This window comes from Oncorhynchus tshawytscha, linkage group LG15 (assembly GCF_018296145.1).
Source record: "Oncorhynchus tshawytscha isolate Ot180627B linkage group LG15, Otsh_v2.0, whole genome shotgun sequence".
NCBI lineage: Eukaryota > Metazoa > Chordata > Actinopteri > Salmoniformes > Salmonidae > Oncorhynchus > Oncorhynchus tshawytscha.
The window spans coordinates 39,430,999-39,446,855 of NC_056443.1; the positions used below are offsets into that span (position 1 = coordinate 39,430,999).

General features: G+C 48.5%; 1 protein-coding gene and 1 long non-coding RNA gene across 2 annotated transcripts in view; one reads left to right on the forward strand and one right to left on the reverse strand.

Annotated features, from left to right (window-relative positions):
* Nucleotides 1-1,445: 1,445 nt before the first annotated feature.
* LOC121839434 lies at nt 1,446-4,918 on the forward strand. The gene is made up of 2 exons (XR_006078986.1): nt 1,446-3,483; nt 3,538-4,918. It is a non-coding gene; the product is annotated as an uncharacterized LOC121839434 (long non-coding RNA).
* An 835-nt stretch (nt 4,919-5,753) lies between these two features.
* LOC112239093 (high mobility group protein B2) overlaps nt 5,754-15,857 on the reverse strand; it is a 58,903-nt gene continuing 48,799 nt past the window's right edge. Inside the window, exon 6 of the mRNA XM_042298583.1 lies at nt 5,754-6,449. Coding sequence (XP_042154517.1) covers nt 6,273-6,449 — 177 coding nt within the window. The 3' untranslated portion in view covers nt 5,754-6,272. The remainder of the gene's footprint in view (nt 6,450-15,857) is intronic.

Genomic DNA, 15,857 nt, shown 5'->3' on the forward strand with positions numbered 1-15,857 from the left:
TGGTATACAGAGTACTGGGTAGCAGGAACAGGGTAGGAGAGCCCATGGTATACAGAGTACTGGGTAGCTGTAGGAACAGGGTTGGAGAGCCCATGGTATACAGAGCACTGGGTAGCAGGAACAGGGTAGGAGAGCCCATGGTATACAGAGTACTGGGTAGCTGTAGGAACAGGGTTGGAGAGCCCATGGTATACAGAGTACTGGGTAGGAGAGCCCATGGCATACAGAGTACTGGGTAGCTGCAGGAACAGGGTAGGAGGGCCCATGGCATACAGAGTACTGGGTAGCTACAGGAACAGGGTAGGAGAGCCCATGGCATAAAGACTACTGGGTAGCTACAGGAACAGGGTAGGAGAGCCCATGGCATACAGAGTACTAGTTAGCAGGAACAGGGTAGGAGAGCCCATGGCATACAGAGTACTGGGTAGCTACAGGAACAGGGTAGGAGAGCCCATGGCATACAGAGTACTGGGTAGCTACAGGAACAGGGTAGGAGAGCCCATGGTATACAGAGTACTGGGTAGCTACAGGAACAGGGTAGAGGAGCCCATGGTATACAGAGTACTGGGTAGCTACAGGAACAGGGTAGAGGAGCCCATGGTATACAGAGTACTGGGTAGCTACAGGAACAGGGTAGAGGAGCCCATGGTATACAGAGTACTGGGTAGCTACAGGAACAGGGTAGGAGAGCCCATGGTATAAAGACTACTGGGTAGCTACAGGAACAGGGTAGGAGAGCCCATGGCATACAGAGTACTGGGTAGCTACAGGAACAGGGTAGGAGAGCCCATGGCATACAGAGTACTGGGTAGCTACAGGAACAGGGTAGGAGAGCCCATGGCATACAGAGTACTGGGTAGCTACAGGAACAGGGTAGGAGAGCCCATGGTATAAAGACTACTGGGTAGCTACAGGAACAGGGTAGGAGAGCCCATGGCATACAGAGTACTGGGTAGCTACAGGAACAGGGTAGGAGAGCCCATGGCATACAGAGTACTGGGTAGCTACAGGAACAGGGTAGGAGAGCCCATGGCATACAGAGTACTGGGTAGCTACAGGAACAGGGTAGGAGAGCCCATGGCATACAGAGTACTGGGTAGCTACAGGAACAGGGTAGGAGAGCCCATGGTATACAGAGTACTGGGTAGCTACAGGAACAGGGTAGGAGAGCCCATGGTATACAGAGTACTGGGTAGCTACAGGAACAGGGTAGGAGAGCCCATGGCATACAGAGTACTGGGTAGCTACAGGAACAGGGTAGGAGAGCCCATGGCATACAGAGTACTGGGTAGCTACAGGAACAGGGTAGGAGAGCCCATGGCATACAGAGTACTGGGTAGCTACAGGAACAGGGTAGGAGAGCCCATGGCATACAGAGTACTGGGTAGCTACAGGAACAGGGTAGGAGAGCCCATGGTATACAGAGTACTGGGTAGCTACAGGAACAGGGTAGGAGAGCCCATGGCATACAGAGTACTGGGTAGCTACAGGAACAGGGTAGGAGAGCCCATGGTATACAGAGTACTGGGTAGCTACAGGAACAGGGTAGGAGAGCCCATGGCATACAGTTTGGGTGGAAAATCACCTGTAGCACAACGAGAGGCTGCGTGCTCCTCAAACAGTGGTGGATTTGTGGAGTGGAATGTGTTCCCAGACATTCCTATATGGAATCAGGCGGTGTTGATGTCTGCCATTGAAAAGAGGATCACAGCTGCTACTATTAGCCACATGTTCTGCTACACCAGAGTAGCGGCATGATTGAAAAAGGGGGAAGTAGAGCCCCCATGTTCCCATACACACAGATGACGTGTTTATCCTCCTGGTCATTCTACATCCAAACTCATTTTACACAAGATTCAATTCAGAATAGGCTGCACACGTTCCCTCATCGAGTGGTCATATTTTCACCCATCACACGGAGACAAGGAACAGAGTGCAAGCTTGTTATGCAAATTTCTAAAATCATAGTCCCATACAAACACACACTGTCCCTGCCTAGAAAATGACTCTCTCTCTCTCAGAAGACACACACACACTGTTCCTGCCTAGAAAATATTACTCTCTCTCTCTCTGACACAATGTTAGGATGATGGTTGATGCGAGTTAGGGTAATGATGTGAGTTAGGGTAATGTTAGGGTAATGATTTGAGTCAGGGTAATGATTTGAGTTAGGGTAATGATGTGAGTTAGGGTAATGTTAGGGTAATGATGGTTGATGCGAGTTAGGGTAATGATGGTTGATGTGAGTTAGGGTAATGGTGGTAGAAGTCACATAGGAGATGTAATTGAGAGAAGATGGTTTAGCGAGAGGATGGATGGGGGTGTTGTGTCGGTTGTCACTCGGGTCGTTTTTTGATCCTCAGGGTTTGGCAAAGGTCAAAGGTTGCTGCCGCAACAAAGCCAAAGGCATCATGGGAAAATATCTGACTTGCACTGAAACAGAAAAAAATGTTGAGAAGAAAAACTTAATCGTGATCATTTCTAGTCTCTATCACCTTCCTCATCAGTTTAATAGATAACAAGGAAAACGTTGAGTTGATACCAGTTTGTAGCCCATGTGTCCTTGTTTGAGAGACTATGTTTGAATTGAACCAGCGTTATTGATAACCAGGAGACTGAAGGAGTCACTGTGAGTGCAATAAGCTCTGCCCACAACACACAGAACTTAACTAGCCCCCATTCCCCAACTAACTTAACTAGTCAATAGTCAGAGGACGGCCTTAACTGGTCAGGATGGGTCTAAACTGGTCAGGACGGGTCTAGTGGTCAGGACGGGTCTAAACTGGTCAGGACGGGTCTAGTGGTCAGGACGGGTCTAGTGGTCAGGACGGGTCTAAACTGGTCAGGACGGGTCTAAACTAGTCAGGACGGGTCTAGTAGTCAGGACGGGTCTAGTGGTCAGGACGGGTCTAAACTAGTCAGGACGGGTCTAGAGGTCAGGACGGGTCTAAACTAGTCAGGACGGGTCTAAACTAGTCAGGACGGGTCTAGTGGTCAGGACGGGTCTAAACTAGTCAGGACGGGTCTAGTGGTCAGGACGGGTCTAAACTAATCAGGACGGGTCTAGTGGTCAGGACGGGTCTAAACTAGTCAGGACGGGTCTAAACTAGTCAGGACGGGTCTAGTGGTCAGGACGGGTCTAAACTAGTCAGGACGGGTCTAGTGGTCAGGACGGGTCTAAACTAGTCAGGATGGGTCTAGTGGTCAGGACGGGTCTAAACTAGTCAGGACGGGTCTAAACTAGTCAGGACGGGTCTAGTGGTCAGGACGGGTCTAAACTAGTCAGGACGGGTCTAAACTGGTCAGGACGGGTCTAAACTAGTCAGGATGGGTCTAGTGGTCAGGACGGGTCTAAACTAGTCAGGACGGGTCTAAACTGGTCAGGACGGGTCTAAACTAGTCAGGATGGGTCTAGTGGTCAGGACGGGTCTAAACTAGTCAGGACGGGTCTAGTGGTCAGGACAGGTCTAGTGGTCAGGACGGGTCTAAACTAGTCAGGGTCTAAACTAGTCAGGACGGGTCTAGTGGTCAGGACAGGTCTAGTGGTCAGGACGGGTCTAACCAGAGGATTTTCTTTGAAATAAACTTGTCTACGTTGCTACGTTAAAGTCCTGTGTCCTGTGTACGAGAGCTCTGTCATTCTGAATAGTGTTATCAGGGATGTCATTCTGAATAGTGTTATCAGGGATGTCACTCTGAATAGTGTTATCAGGGATGTCATTCTGAATAGTGTTATCAGGGATGTCATTCTGAATAGTGTTATCAGGGATGTCATTCTGAATAGTGTTATCAGGGATGTCATTCTGAATAGTTATCAGGGATGTCATTCTGAATAGTGTTATCAGGGATGTCATTCTGAATAGTGTTATCAGGGATGTCATTCTGAATAGTGTTATCAGGGATGTCATTCTGAATAGTGTTATCAGGGATGTCATTCTGAATAGTTATCAGGGATGTCATTCTGAATAGTTATCAGGGATGTCATTCTGAATAGTTATCAGGGATGTCACTCTGAATAGTGTTATCAGGGATGTCATTCTAAAAGGACAATCTCAGAGAAACCTTATGAGGTCAACAATTAATAAGGTTTTCTGACTGAACTCAACCATGATATTATAGATATTAGTTATTTCAATTCTCCACATCCAGTCTGTTGTGGAAAAGGACGAACCATTAATCTCCACAATGCTGTAGTACACAGTACAGCCACCAATCGGACGGGTGGCCCACGGTATACAAAAAAAAAATATTCCCAAAAGGATCAATCGTGGTGATTTATTAAATCGTTTCCGTGGCTGTTTTTATTATCAATGTGATGATTGATTACCGAAGTCATGACGTGTGGTTTTCATTTGTGATGATTGATTACCGAAGTCATGATGTGTGGTTTTCATTTGTGATGATTGATTACCGAAGATCTGTTTGGTTGTGGAAAATCGTCATTACATTTTTCTGGGTCCAACTATCGATATCCTACATATCCATTGATCGATCCCCTGGTAGATCATCAATAACATCCATTTAGTTAGTGCATGACTAAGTTATTGGATTATAAATATATTATTTTTGAGTAATAAAACACCTGACAAACAAGCAATAGTACTCTTCAGAGGTTATAGCCACTGAGCTATGGTTATAACTGGTTATAGCCACTGAACTATGGTTATAACTGGTTATAGCCAGAGCCATGGTTATAACTGGTTACAAGGGCCCTAAGGAGCGCCGTAGGCAAGTTATTAGCGGTCGTAGCATATGTGGTCAGTGAGGTGTGTGTTTTGAGGATCTCTGTACTGTATTTTGATAACATTTGTATTCTACTGGTAGGTGGGTGTGGCGCTCCCTGGTGGCCAGGGAGGGCAAAGCCTGCATGTCCATTCTGATGTTTCTAGTGTATTTAATAAACATTTTACACCCTCAACCTACTGCTCCTGTTGGACTGTATTAAAGATTGTATAGTAAGCCTTACCCATCTGTGGTATTGATATAATACATAACACTCTGCTGAATGCTAGACCTATTTCATCTGTTAGACCTATTTCATCTGCTAGACCTATTTCATCTGCTAGACCTATTTCATCTGAGTGTACAAAACATTAACACCTTCCTAATAGTGAGGTGCACCTCAGAACAGCCTCCATTCATCGGGTCATGGACTCTACAAGGTGTTGAAAGCGTTCCACAGGGATGCTGGCCCATGTTGACTCCAGGGATGCTGGCCCATGTTGACTCCAAGGATGCTGGTCCATGTTGACTCCAGGGATGCTGGCCCATGTTGACTCCAGGGATGCTGGTCCATGTTGACTCCAGGGATACTGGCCCATGTTGACTCCAATGCTTCCCACAGTTGTGTCAAGTTGTCTGGATGTCCTTTGGGTGGTGGACCATTCTTGATTCAGACGGGAAACTGTTGAGTGTGAATAAGCCCAGCAGCGTTGCAGTTCTTGACACTCCACCAGTGGACCTGACACCTACTACCATACCCTACTACCACCTACTACCATACCCCATTCAAAGGGGCTTAAATATTTTGTCTTGCCCATTCACCCTCTGAATGACACACACACACAATCCATGTCTCAATTGTCTCAAGACATAAAAATGCTTCTTTAACCCGTCTCCTCCCCTTCATCTACACTGATTGAAGTGGATTTAACAAGTGACATCAATAAGGGATCATAGTTTTCACCTGGATTCACCTGGTCAGTCTCATTAGAATAAATACCACGTCAGATTGTGTACAGCAGAACAGAATACACAGATTAAACATTGTTCATTTTCAGAATCATAAAAATGGTATTATAAAAGCCAGTTTCTACATATGGTTTCAATTAAAAAAATAAAACAGAACAGTGTGTTTTAAAAAACAGTTACAACACGTGATAATATTGAAGAGCCTGGACACCACACAACCCTGGGAACAGCAGCATCCTCCTGGAGATACAGAGCTCTGCTATTGGACATGTTGGCCCACAGCAACGGTTACCAGGGTTACAGATGTTTAAGATGATGAGCAATCATTTACGCATGATAATATAAGTCCCCTATGGGTTGTGTCTGGTCCAGCCCAGCTCTAACTAACCTTTGACCCCTGACCTAGGGCCAGTCCTCCAGGGTCACTGACAGGCACACACACACACACCTTTCAACCAATCAGATTCCTCCTCTGGAACTGGGTGTGTTTTAGCTTGCTGTGGCCCCGGGTGGGCGGAGCTTAGGGGGCGAGGTAAAACACACATACTGCTCCAACAGGCTGGAACACAACACTAACAGCTCTACTCGTCATCATCATCGTCCTCTTCATCGTCCTCGTCCTCCAGGTCATCGTCGTCGTCATCATCGTCATCTCCGCCACCGGCCGCGGCGTGGGGCATTATACCAGACGAGCCCCCGGGACCGGGTCGCATCGGGGCCCGCTTAACGTTCGCACCGGACCGGTATGCAGCCATATCCTAGAGAGAGAGAGTGAGACAGAGAGAGGGACAGAGAGAGAGTGAGACAGAGAGTGAGACAGAGAGAGGGACAGAGAGACAGAGAGACAGAGAGAGAGAGACACACAGAGAGTGAGACACACAAAGAGAGACAGAGAGAGAGTGAGACAGAGAGACACACAGAGTGAGACAGAGACAGACAGAGAGACACACAGAGAGAGAGACAGACAGAGAGACACACACAGACAGAGAGTGAGAGAGAGAGAGAGACTAACTAACAGGTTCTCTAGCAGGTCCCCTAACTATCAGGTTCTCTAGCAGGTCCGCTAACTAACAGGTCCCCTAACTAACAGGTTCTCTAGCAGGTCCCCTAACTAATAGGTTCTCTAGCAGGTCCCCTAACTAACAGGTTCTCTAGCAGGTCCCCTAACTAACAGGTCCCCTAACTAACAGGTTCTCTAGCAGGTCCACAAACTAACAGGTCCTCTAGAAGGTCCCCTAGCTAACAGGTCCCCTAACTAACAGGTTCTCTAGCAGGTCCCCTAACTAACAGGTCCCCTAACTAACAGGTTCTCTAGCAGGTCCCCTAACTAACAGGTTCTCTAGCAGGTCCCCTAACTAACAGGTTCTCTAGCAGGTCCCCTAACTAACAGGTCCTCTAGCAGGTCCCCTAACTAACAGGTTCTCTAGCAGGTCCCCTAACTAACAGGTCCCCTAACTAACAGGTTCCCTAACTAACAGGTCCTCTAGCAGGTCCCCTAACTATCAGGTTCTCTAGCAGGTCCCTAACTAACAGGTCCCCTAACTAACAGGTTCTCTAGCAGGTCCCCTAACTAACAGGTTCTCTAGCAGGTCTAACTAACAGGTTCTAACTAACAGGTTAACTAACAGGTTCTCTAGCCCTAACTAAACTAACAGGTCCCCTAACTAACAGGTTCTCTAGCAGGTCCCCCTAACAAACTAACAGGTCCTCTAGCAGGTCCCCTAACTAACAGGTCCCCTAACTAACAGGTTCTCTAGCAGGTCCCCTAACTAACAGGTCCCCTAACTAACAGGTTCTCTAGCAGGTCCCCTAACTAACAGGTTCTCTAGCAGGTCCCCTAACTAACAGGTTCTCTAGCAGGTCCCCTAACTAACAGGTTCTCTAGCAGGTCCCCTAACTAACAGGTTCTCTAGCAGGTCCCCTAACTAACAGGTCCCCTACTAACTAACAGGTCCCTAACTAACAGGTCCTCTAGCAGGTCCCCTAACTAACAGGTTCTCTAGCAGGTCCCCTAACTAACAGGTCCCCTAACTAACAGGTTCTCTAGCAGGTCCCCTAACTAACAGGTCCCCTCTAGCAGGTCCCCTAACTAACAGGTTCTCTAGCAGGTCCCCTAACTAACAGGTCCCCTAACTAACAGGTTCTCTAACAGGTCCCCTAACTAACAGGTTCTCTAACTAACAGGTTCTTTAGCAGGTCCTAACTAACAGGTCCTCTAACTAAACAGGTCCCCTAACTAACAGGTCCCCTAACTAACAGGTTCTCTAGCAGGTCCCCTAACTAACAGGTTCTCTAGCAGGTCCCCTAACTAACAGGTCCCCTAACTAACAGGTTCTCTAGCAGGTCCCCTAACTAACAGGTTCTCTAGCAGGTCCCCTAACTAACAGGTTCTCTAGCAGGTCCCCTAACTAACAGGTTCTCTAGGTTAACTAACAGGTTCTCTAGCAGGTCCCCTAACTAACAGTTTCTCTAGCAGGTCCCTAACTAACAGGTTCTCTAGCAGGTCCCCTAACTAACAGGTCCAGGTCCCCTAACTAACAGGTTCTCTAGCAGGTCCCCTAACTAAAGCAGGTCCCCTAACTAACAGGTCCCCTAACTAACAGGTTCTCTAGCAGGTCCCCTAACTAACAGGTCCCCTAACTAACAACAGGTCCCCTAACTAACAGGTTCTCTAGCAGGTCCCCTAACTAACAGGTTCTCTAACTAACAGGTTCTTTAGCAGGTCCACTAACTAACAGGTCCCCTAACTAAACAGGTCCCCTAACTAACATGTCCCCTAACTAACAGGTTCTCTAGCAGGTCCCCTAACTAACAGGTTCTCTAGCAGGTCCCTAACTAACAGGTCCCCTAACTAACAGGTTCTCTAGCAGGTCCCCTAACTAACAGGTTCTCTAGCAGGTCCCCTAACTAACAGGTTCTCTAGCAGGTCCCCTAACTAACAGGTTCTCTAGCAGGTCCCCTAACTAACAGTTTCTCTAGCAGGTCCCCTAACTAACAGGTTCTCTAGCAGGTCCCCTAACTAACAGGTCCCCTAACTAACAGGTTCTCTAGCAGGTCCCCTAACTAACAGGTTCTCTAGCAGGTCCCCTAACTAACAGGTTCTCTAGCAGGTCCCCTAACTAACAGGTCCCCTAACTAACGGGTTCTCTAGCAGGTCCCCTAACTAACGGGTTCTCTAGCAGGTCCCCTAACTAACAGGTTCTCTAGCAGGTCCCCTAACTAACGGGTTCTCTAGCAGGTCCCCTAACTAACAGGTTCTCTAGCAGGTCCCCTAACTAACAGGTCCCCTAGCAGGTCCCCTAACTAACAGGTCCCCTAACTAACAGGTTCTCTAGCAGGTCCCCTAACTAACAGGTCCCCTAACTAACAGGTTCTCTAGCAGGTCCTAACTAACAGGTCCCCTAACTAACAGGTCCCCTAACTAGGCTCTAGCAGGTCCCCTAACTAACAGGTTCTCTAGCAGGTCCACTAACTAACAGGTCCCTAACTAACAGGTTCTCTAGCAGGTCCCCTAACTAACAGGTTCTCTAACTAACAGGTTCTTTAGCAGGTCCACTAACAGGTCCCCTAACTAACAGGTCCCCTAAACTAACAGGTTCTCTAGCAGGTCCCCTAACTAACAGGTTCTCTAGCAGGTCCCCTAACTAACAGGTCCCCTAACTAACAGGTCCTCTAGCAGGTCCCCTAACTAACAGGTTCTCTAGCAGGTCCCCTAAACTAACTAACAGGTTCTCTAGCAGGTCCCCTAACTAACAGGTTCTCTAGCAGGTCCCCTAACTAACAGGTTCTCTAGCAGGTCCCTAACTAACAGGTCCCCTAACTAACAGGTTCTCTAGCAGGTCCCCTAACTAACAGGTTCTCTAACTAACAGGTTCTTTAGCAGGTCCACTAACAGGTCCCCTAACTAACAGGTTCTCTAACAGGTCCCCTAACTAACAGGTTCTCTAGCAGGTCCCCTAACTAACAGGTCCCCTAACTAACAGGTTCTCTAGCAGGTCCCCTAACTAACAGGTCCCCTAACTAACAGGTTCTCTAGCAGGTCCCCTAACTAACAGGTTCTCCCCTAACTAACTAGCAGGTCCCCTAACTAACAGGTTCTCTAGCAGGTCCTAACTAACTAGCAGGTCCCCTAACTAACAGGTTCTCTAGCAGGTCCCCTAACTAACAGGTTCAGGTCTAACTAACAGGTTCTCTAGCAGGTCCTAACTAACAACTAACAGGTCCTCTAACAGGTCCCCTAACTAACAGGTCCCCTAACTAACAGGTTCTCTAGCAGGTCCCCTAACTAACAGGTTCTCTAGCAGGTCCCCTAACTAACAGGTTCTCTAGCAGGTCCCCTAACTAACAGGTCCCCTAACTAACAGGTTCTCTAGCAGGTCCCCTAACTAACAGGTTCTAACTAACAGGTCCCCTAACTAACAGGTTCTCTAGCAGGTCCCCTAACTAACAGGTTCTCTAGCAGGTCCCCTAACTAACAGGTTCTCTAGCAGGTCCCTAACTAACAGGTCCCTAACTAACAGGTTCCCTAACTAACAGGTTCTCTAGCAGGTCCCCTAACTAACAGGTTCTCTAGCAGGTCCCCTAACTAACAGGTCCCCTAACTAACAGGTTCTCTAGCAGGTCCCCTAACTAACAGGTTCTCTAGCAGGTCCCCTAACTAACAGGTCCCCTAACTAACAGGTTCTCTAACAGGTCCCCTAACTAACAGGTTCTCTAGCAGGTCCCCTAACTAACAGGTTCTCTAGCAGGTCCCCTAACTAACAGGTCCCCTAACTAACAGGTTCTCTAGCAGGTCCCTAACTAACAGGTCCCCTAACTAACAGGTTCTCTAGCAGGTCCCCTAACTAACAGGTCCCCTAACTAACAGGTTCTCTAGCAGGTCCCTAACTAACAGGTCCCCTAACTAACAGGTTCTCTAGCAGGTCCCCTAACTAACAGGTTCTCTAACAGGTCCCCTAACTAACAGGTCCCTAACTAACAGGTCCCCTAACTAACAGGTCCCCTAACTAACAGGTCCCCTAACTAACAGGTTCTCTAGCAGGTCCCCTAACTAACAGGTTCTCTAGCAGGTCCCCTAACTAACAGGTTCTCTAGCAGGTCCCTAACTAACAGGTCCCCTAACTAACAGGTTCTCTAGCAGGTCCCCTAACTAACAGGTTCTCTAGCAGGTCCCCTAACTAACAGGTTCTCTAGCAGGTCCCCTAACTAACAGGTTCTCTAGCAGGTCCCCTAACTAACAGGTTCTCTAGCAGGTCCCCTAACTAACAGGTTCTCTAGCAGGTCCCCTAACTAACAGGTCCCCTAACTAACAGGTTCTCTAGCAGGTCCCCAAACTAACAGGTCCCCTAACTAACAGGTTCTCTAGCAGGTCCCCTAACTAACAGGTTCTCTAGCAGGTCCCCTAACTAACAGGTTCTCTAGCAGGTCCCCTAACTAACAGGTCCCCTAACTAACAGGTTCTCTAGCAGGTCCCCTAACTAACAGGTTCTCTAGCAGGTCCCCTAACTAACAGGTCCCCTAACTAACAGGTCCCCTAACTAACAGGTTCTCTAGCAGGTCCCCTAACTAACAGGTCCTCTAGCAGGTCCCCTAACTAACAGGTTCTCTAGCAGGTCCCCTAACTAACAGGTCCCCTAACTAACAGGTTCCCTAACTAACAGGTCCTCTAGCAGGTCCCCTAACTAATAGGTACCCTAACTAACAGGTTCTCTAGCAGGTCCCCTAACTAACAGGTTCTCTAGCAGGTCCCCTAACTAATAGGTTCTCTAGCAGGTCCCCTAACTAACAGGTCCTCTAACTAACAGGTTCTCTAGCAGGTCCCCTAACTAACAGGTTCTCTAGCAGGTCCCTAACTAACACTAGCAGGTCCCCTAACTAACAGGTCCCCTAACTAACAGGTTCTCTAGCAGGTCCCCTAACTAACAGGTCCCCTAACTAACAGGTTCTCTAGCAGGTCCCCTAACTAACAGGTCCCCTAACTAGCAGGTCCCCTAACTACAGGTTCTCTAGCAGGTCCCCTAACTAACAGGTTCTCTAGCAGGTCCCCTAACTAACAGGTTCTCTAACTAACAGGTTCTTTAGCAGGTCCACTAACTAACAGGTCCCCTAACTAAACAGGTCCCCTAACTAACATGTCCCCTAACTAACAGGTTCTCTAGCAGGTCCCCTAACTAACAGGTTCTCTAGCAGGTCCCCTAGCAGGTCCCCTAACTAACAGGTTCTCTAGCAGGTCCCCTAACTAACAGGTTCTCTAGCAGGTCCCCTAACTAACAGGTTCTCTAGCAGGTCCCCTAACTAACAGGTTCTCTAGCAGGTCCCCTAACTAACAGTTTCTCTAGCAGGTCCCCTAACTAACAGGTTCTCTAGCAGGTCCCCTAACTAACAGGTTCTCTAGCAGGTCCCTAACTAACAGGTCCCCTAACTAACAGGTTCTCTAGCAGGTCCCCTAACTAACAGGTTCTCTAGCAGGTCCCCTAACTAACAGGTTCTCTAGCAGGTCCCCTAACTAACAGGTCCCCTAACTAACGGGTTCTCTAGCAGGTACCCTAACTAACGGGTTCTCTAGCAGGTCCCCTAACTAACAGGTTCTCTAGCAGGTCCCCTAACTAACGGGTTCTCTAGCAGGTCCCCTAACTAACAGGTTCTCTAGCAGGTCCCCTAACTAACAGGTCCCCTAGCAGGTCCCCTAACTAACAGGTCCCCTAACTAACAGGTTCTCTAGCAGGTCCCCTAACTAACAGGTCCCCTAACTAACAGGTTCTCTAGCAGGTCCCCTAACTAACAGGTCCCCTAACTAGCAGGTCCCCTAACTAACAGGTTCTCTAGCAGGTCCACTAACTAACAGGTCCCCTAACTAACAGGTTCTCTAGCAGGTCCCCTAACTAACAGGTTCTCTAACTAACAGGTTCTTTAGCAGGTCCTAACTAACAGGTCCCCTAACTAAACAGGTCCCCTAACTAACAGGTCCCCTAACTAACAGGTTCTCTAGCAGGTCCCCTAACTAACAGGTTCTCTAGCAGGTCCCCTAACTAACAGGTCCCCTAACTAACAGGTCCTCTAGCAGGTCCCCTAACTAACAGGTTCTCTAGCAGGTCCCCTAACTAACAGGTTCTCTAGCAGGTCCCCTAACTAACGGGTTCTCTAGCATGTCCCCTAACTAACAGGTTCTCTAGCAGGTCCCCTAACTAACAGTTTCTCTAGCAGGTCCCCTAACTAACAGGTTCTCTAGCAGGTCCCCTAACTAACAGGTTCTCTAGCAGGGTCCCCTAACTAACAGGTTCTCTAGCAGGTCCCCTAACTAACAGGTCCCCTAGCAGGTCCCCTAACTAACAGGTCCCCTAACTAACAGGTTCTCTAGCAGGTCCCCTAACTAACAGGTCCCCTAACTAACAGGTTCTCTAGCAGGTCCCCTAACTAACAGGTCCCCTAACTAGCAGGTCCCCTAACTAACAGGTTCTCTAGCAGGTCCACTAACTAACAGGTCCCCTAACTAACAGGTTCTCTAGCAGGTCCCCTAACTAACAGGTTCTCTAACTAACAGGTTCTTTAGCAGGTCCACTAAACAGGTCCCCTAACTAAACAGGTCCCCTAACTAACAGGTCCCCTAACTAACAGGTTCTCTAGCAGGTCCCCTAACTAACAGGTTCTCTAGCAGGTCCCCTAACTAACAGGTCCCCTAACTAACAGGTCCTCTAGCAGGTCCCCTAACTAACAGGTTCTCTAGCAGGTCCCCTAACTAACAGGTTCTCTAGCAGGTCCCCTAACTAACGGGTTCTCTAGCATGTCCCCTAACTAACAGGTTCTCTAGCAGGTCCCCTAACTAACAGTTTCTCTAGCAGGTCCCCTAACTAACAGGTTCTCTAGCAGGTCCCCTAACTAACAGGTTCTCTAGCAGGTCCCCTAACTAACAGGTTCTCTAGCAGGTCCCCTAACTAACAGGTTCTCTAGCAGGTCCCCTAACTAACAGGTCCCCTAACTAACAGGTTCTCTAGCAGGTCCCCTAACTAACAGGTCCCCTAACTAACAGGTTCTCTAGCAGGTCCCCTAACTAACAGGTCCCTCTAGCAGGTCCCCTAACTAACAGGTTCTCTAGCAGGTCCCCTAACTAACAGGTTCTCTAGCAGGTCCCTAACTAACAGGTCCCCTAACTAACAGGTCCCCTAACTAACAGGTCCCCTAACTAACAGGTTCTCTAGCAGGTCCCCTAACTAACAGGTTCTCTAGCAGGTCCCCTAACTAACAGGTCCCCTAACTAACAGGTTCTCTAGCAGGTCCCCTAACTAACAGGTTCTCTAGCAGGTCCCCTAACTAACAGGTTCTCTAGCAGGTCCCCTAACTAACGGGTTCTCTAGGTCCCCTAACTAACAGGTTCTCTAGCAGGTCCCCTAACTAACAGGTTCTCTAGCAGGTCCCCTAACTAACAGGTTCTCTACAGGTCTCCCCTAACTAACAGGTTCTCTAGCAGGTCCCCTAACTAACAGGTTCTCTAGCAGGTCCCCTAACTAACAGGTTCTCTAGCAGGTCCCCTAACTAACAGGTTCTCTAGCAGGTCCCTAACTAACAGGTTCTCTAGCAGGTCCCCTAACTAACAGGTTCTCTAGCAGGTCCCCTAACTAACGGGTTCTCTAGCAGGTCCCCTAACTAACAGGTTCTCTAGCAGGTCCCCTAACTAACAGGGTTCTAACTAAGCAGGTCCCCTAACTAACAGGTTCTCTAGCAGGTCCCCTAACTAACAGGTCCCCTAACTAACAGGTTCTCTAGCAGGTCCCCTAACTAACAGGTCCCTAACTAGCAGGTCCCCTAACTAACAGGTTCTCTAGCAGGTCCACTAACTAACAGGTCCCCTAACTAACAGGTTCTCTAGCAGGTCCCCTAACTAACAGGTCCTCTAACTAACAGGTTCTTTAGCAGGTCCCCTAACTAACAGGTCCCCTAACTAAACAGGTCCCCTAACTAACAGGTCCCCTAACTAACAGGTTCTCTAGCAGGTCCCCTAACTAACAGGTTCTCTAGCAGGTCCCCTAACTAACAGGTTCTCTAGCAGGTCCCCTAACTAACAGGTTCTCTAGCAGGTCCCCTAACTAACAGGTTCTCTAGCAGGTCCCCTAACTAACAGGTTCTCTAGCAGGTCCCCTAACTAACAGGTTCTCTAGCAGGTCCCCTAACTAACAGGTTCTCTAGCAGGTCCCCTAACTAACAGGTCCCCTAACTAACAGGTCCCCTAACTAACAGGTTCTCTAGCAGGTCCCCCCTAACAGGTTCTCTAGCAGGTCCCTAACTAACAGGTCCCCTAACTAACAGGTCCCCTAACTAACAGGTTCTCTAGCAGGTCCCCTAACTAACAGGTCCCCTAACTAACAGGTCCCCTCTAACAGGTCCCCTAACTAACAGGTTCTCTAACAGGTCCCCTAACTAACAGGTTCTCTAGCAGGTCCCCTAACTAACAGGTCCCCTAACTAACAGGTCCCCTAACTAACAGGTTCTCTAGCAGGTCCCCTAACTAACAGGTTCTCTAGCAGGTCCCCTAACTAACAGGTTCTCTAGCAGGTCCCCTAACTAACAGGTCCCCTAACTAACAGGTTCTCTAGCAGGTCCCTAACTAACAGGTCCCCTAACTAACAGGTCCCCTAACTAACAGGTTCTCTAGCAGGTCCCTAACTAACAGGTCCCCTAACTAAACAGGTCCCCTAACTAACAGGTCCCCTAACTAACAGGTTCTCTAACAGGTCCCCTAACTAACAGGTTCTCTAGCAGGTCCCTAACTAGCAGGTCCCCTAACTAACAGGTTCTCTAGCAGGTCCCCTAACTAACAGGTTCTCTAGCAGGTCCCCTAACTAACAGGTTCTCTAGCAGGTCCCCTAACTAACAGGTCCCCTAACTAACAGGTCCCCTAACTAACAGGTCCCCTAACTAACAGGTTCTCTAGCTGGTCCCCTAACTAACAGGTCCCCTAACTAATGGGTTCTCTAGCAGGTCCCCAAACTAACAGGTCCCCTAACTAACAGGTTCTCTAGCAGGTCCCCTAACTAACAGGTTCTCTAGCAGGTCCCCTAACTAACAGGTTCTCTAGCAGGTCCCCTAACTAACAGGTCCCCTAACTAACAGGTTCTCTAGCAGGTCCCCTAACTAACAGGTTCTCTAGCAGGTCCCTAACTAACAGGTCCCCT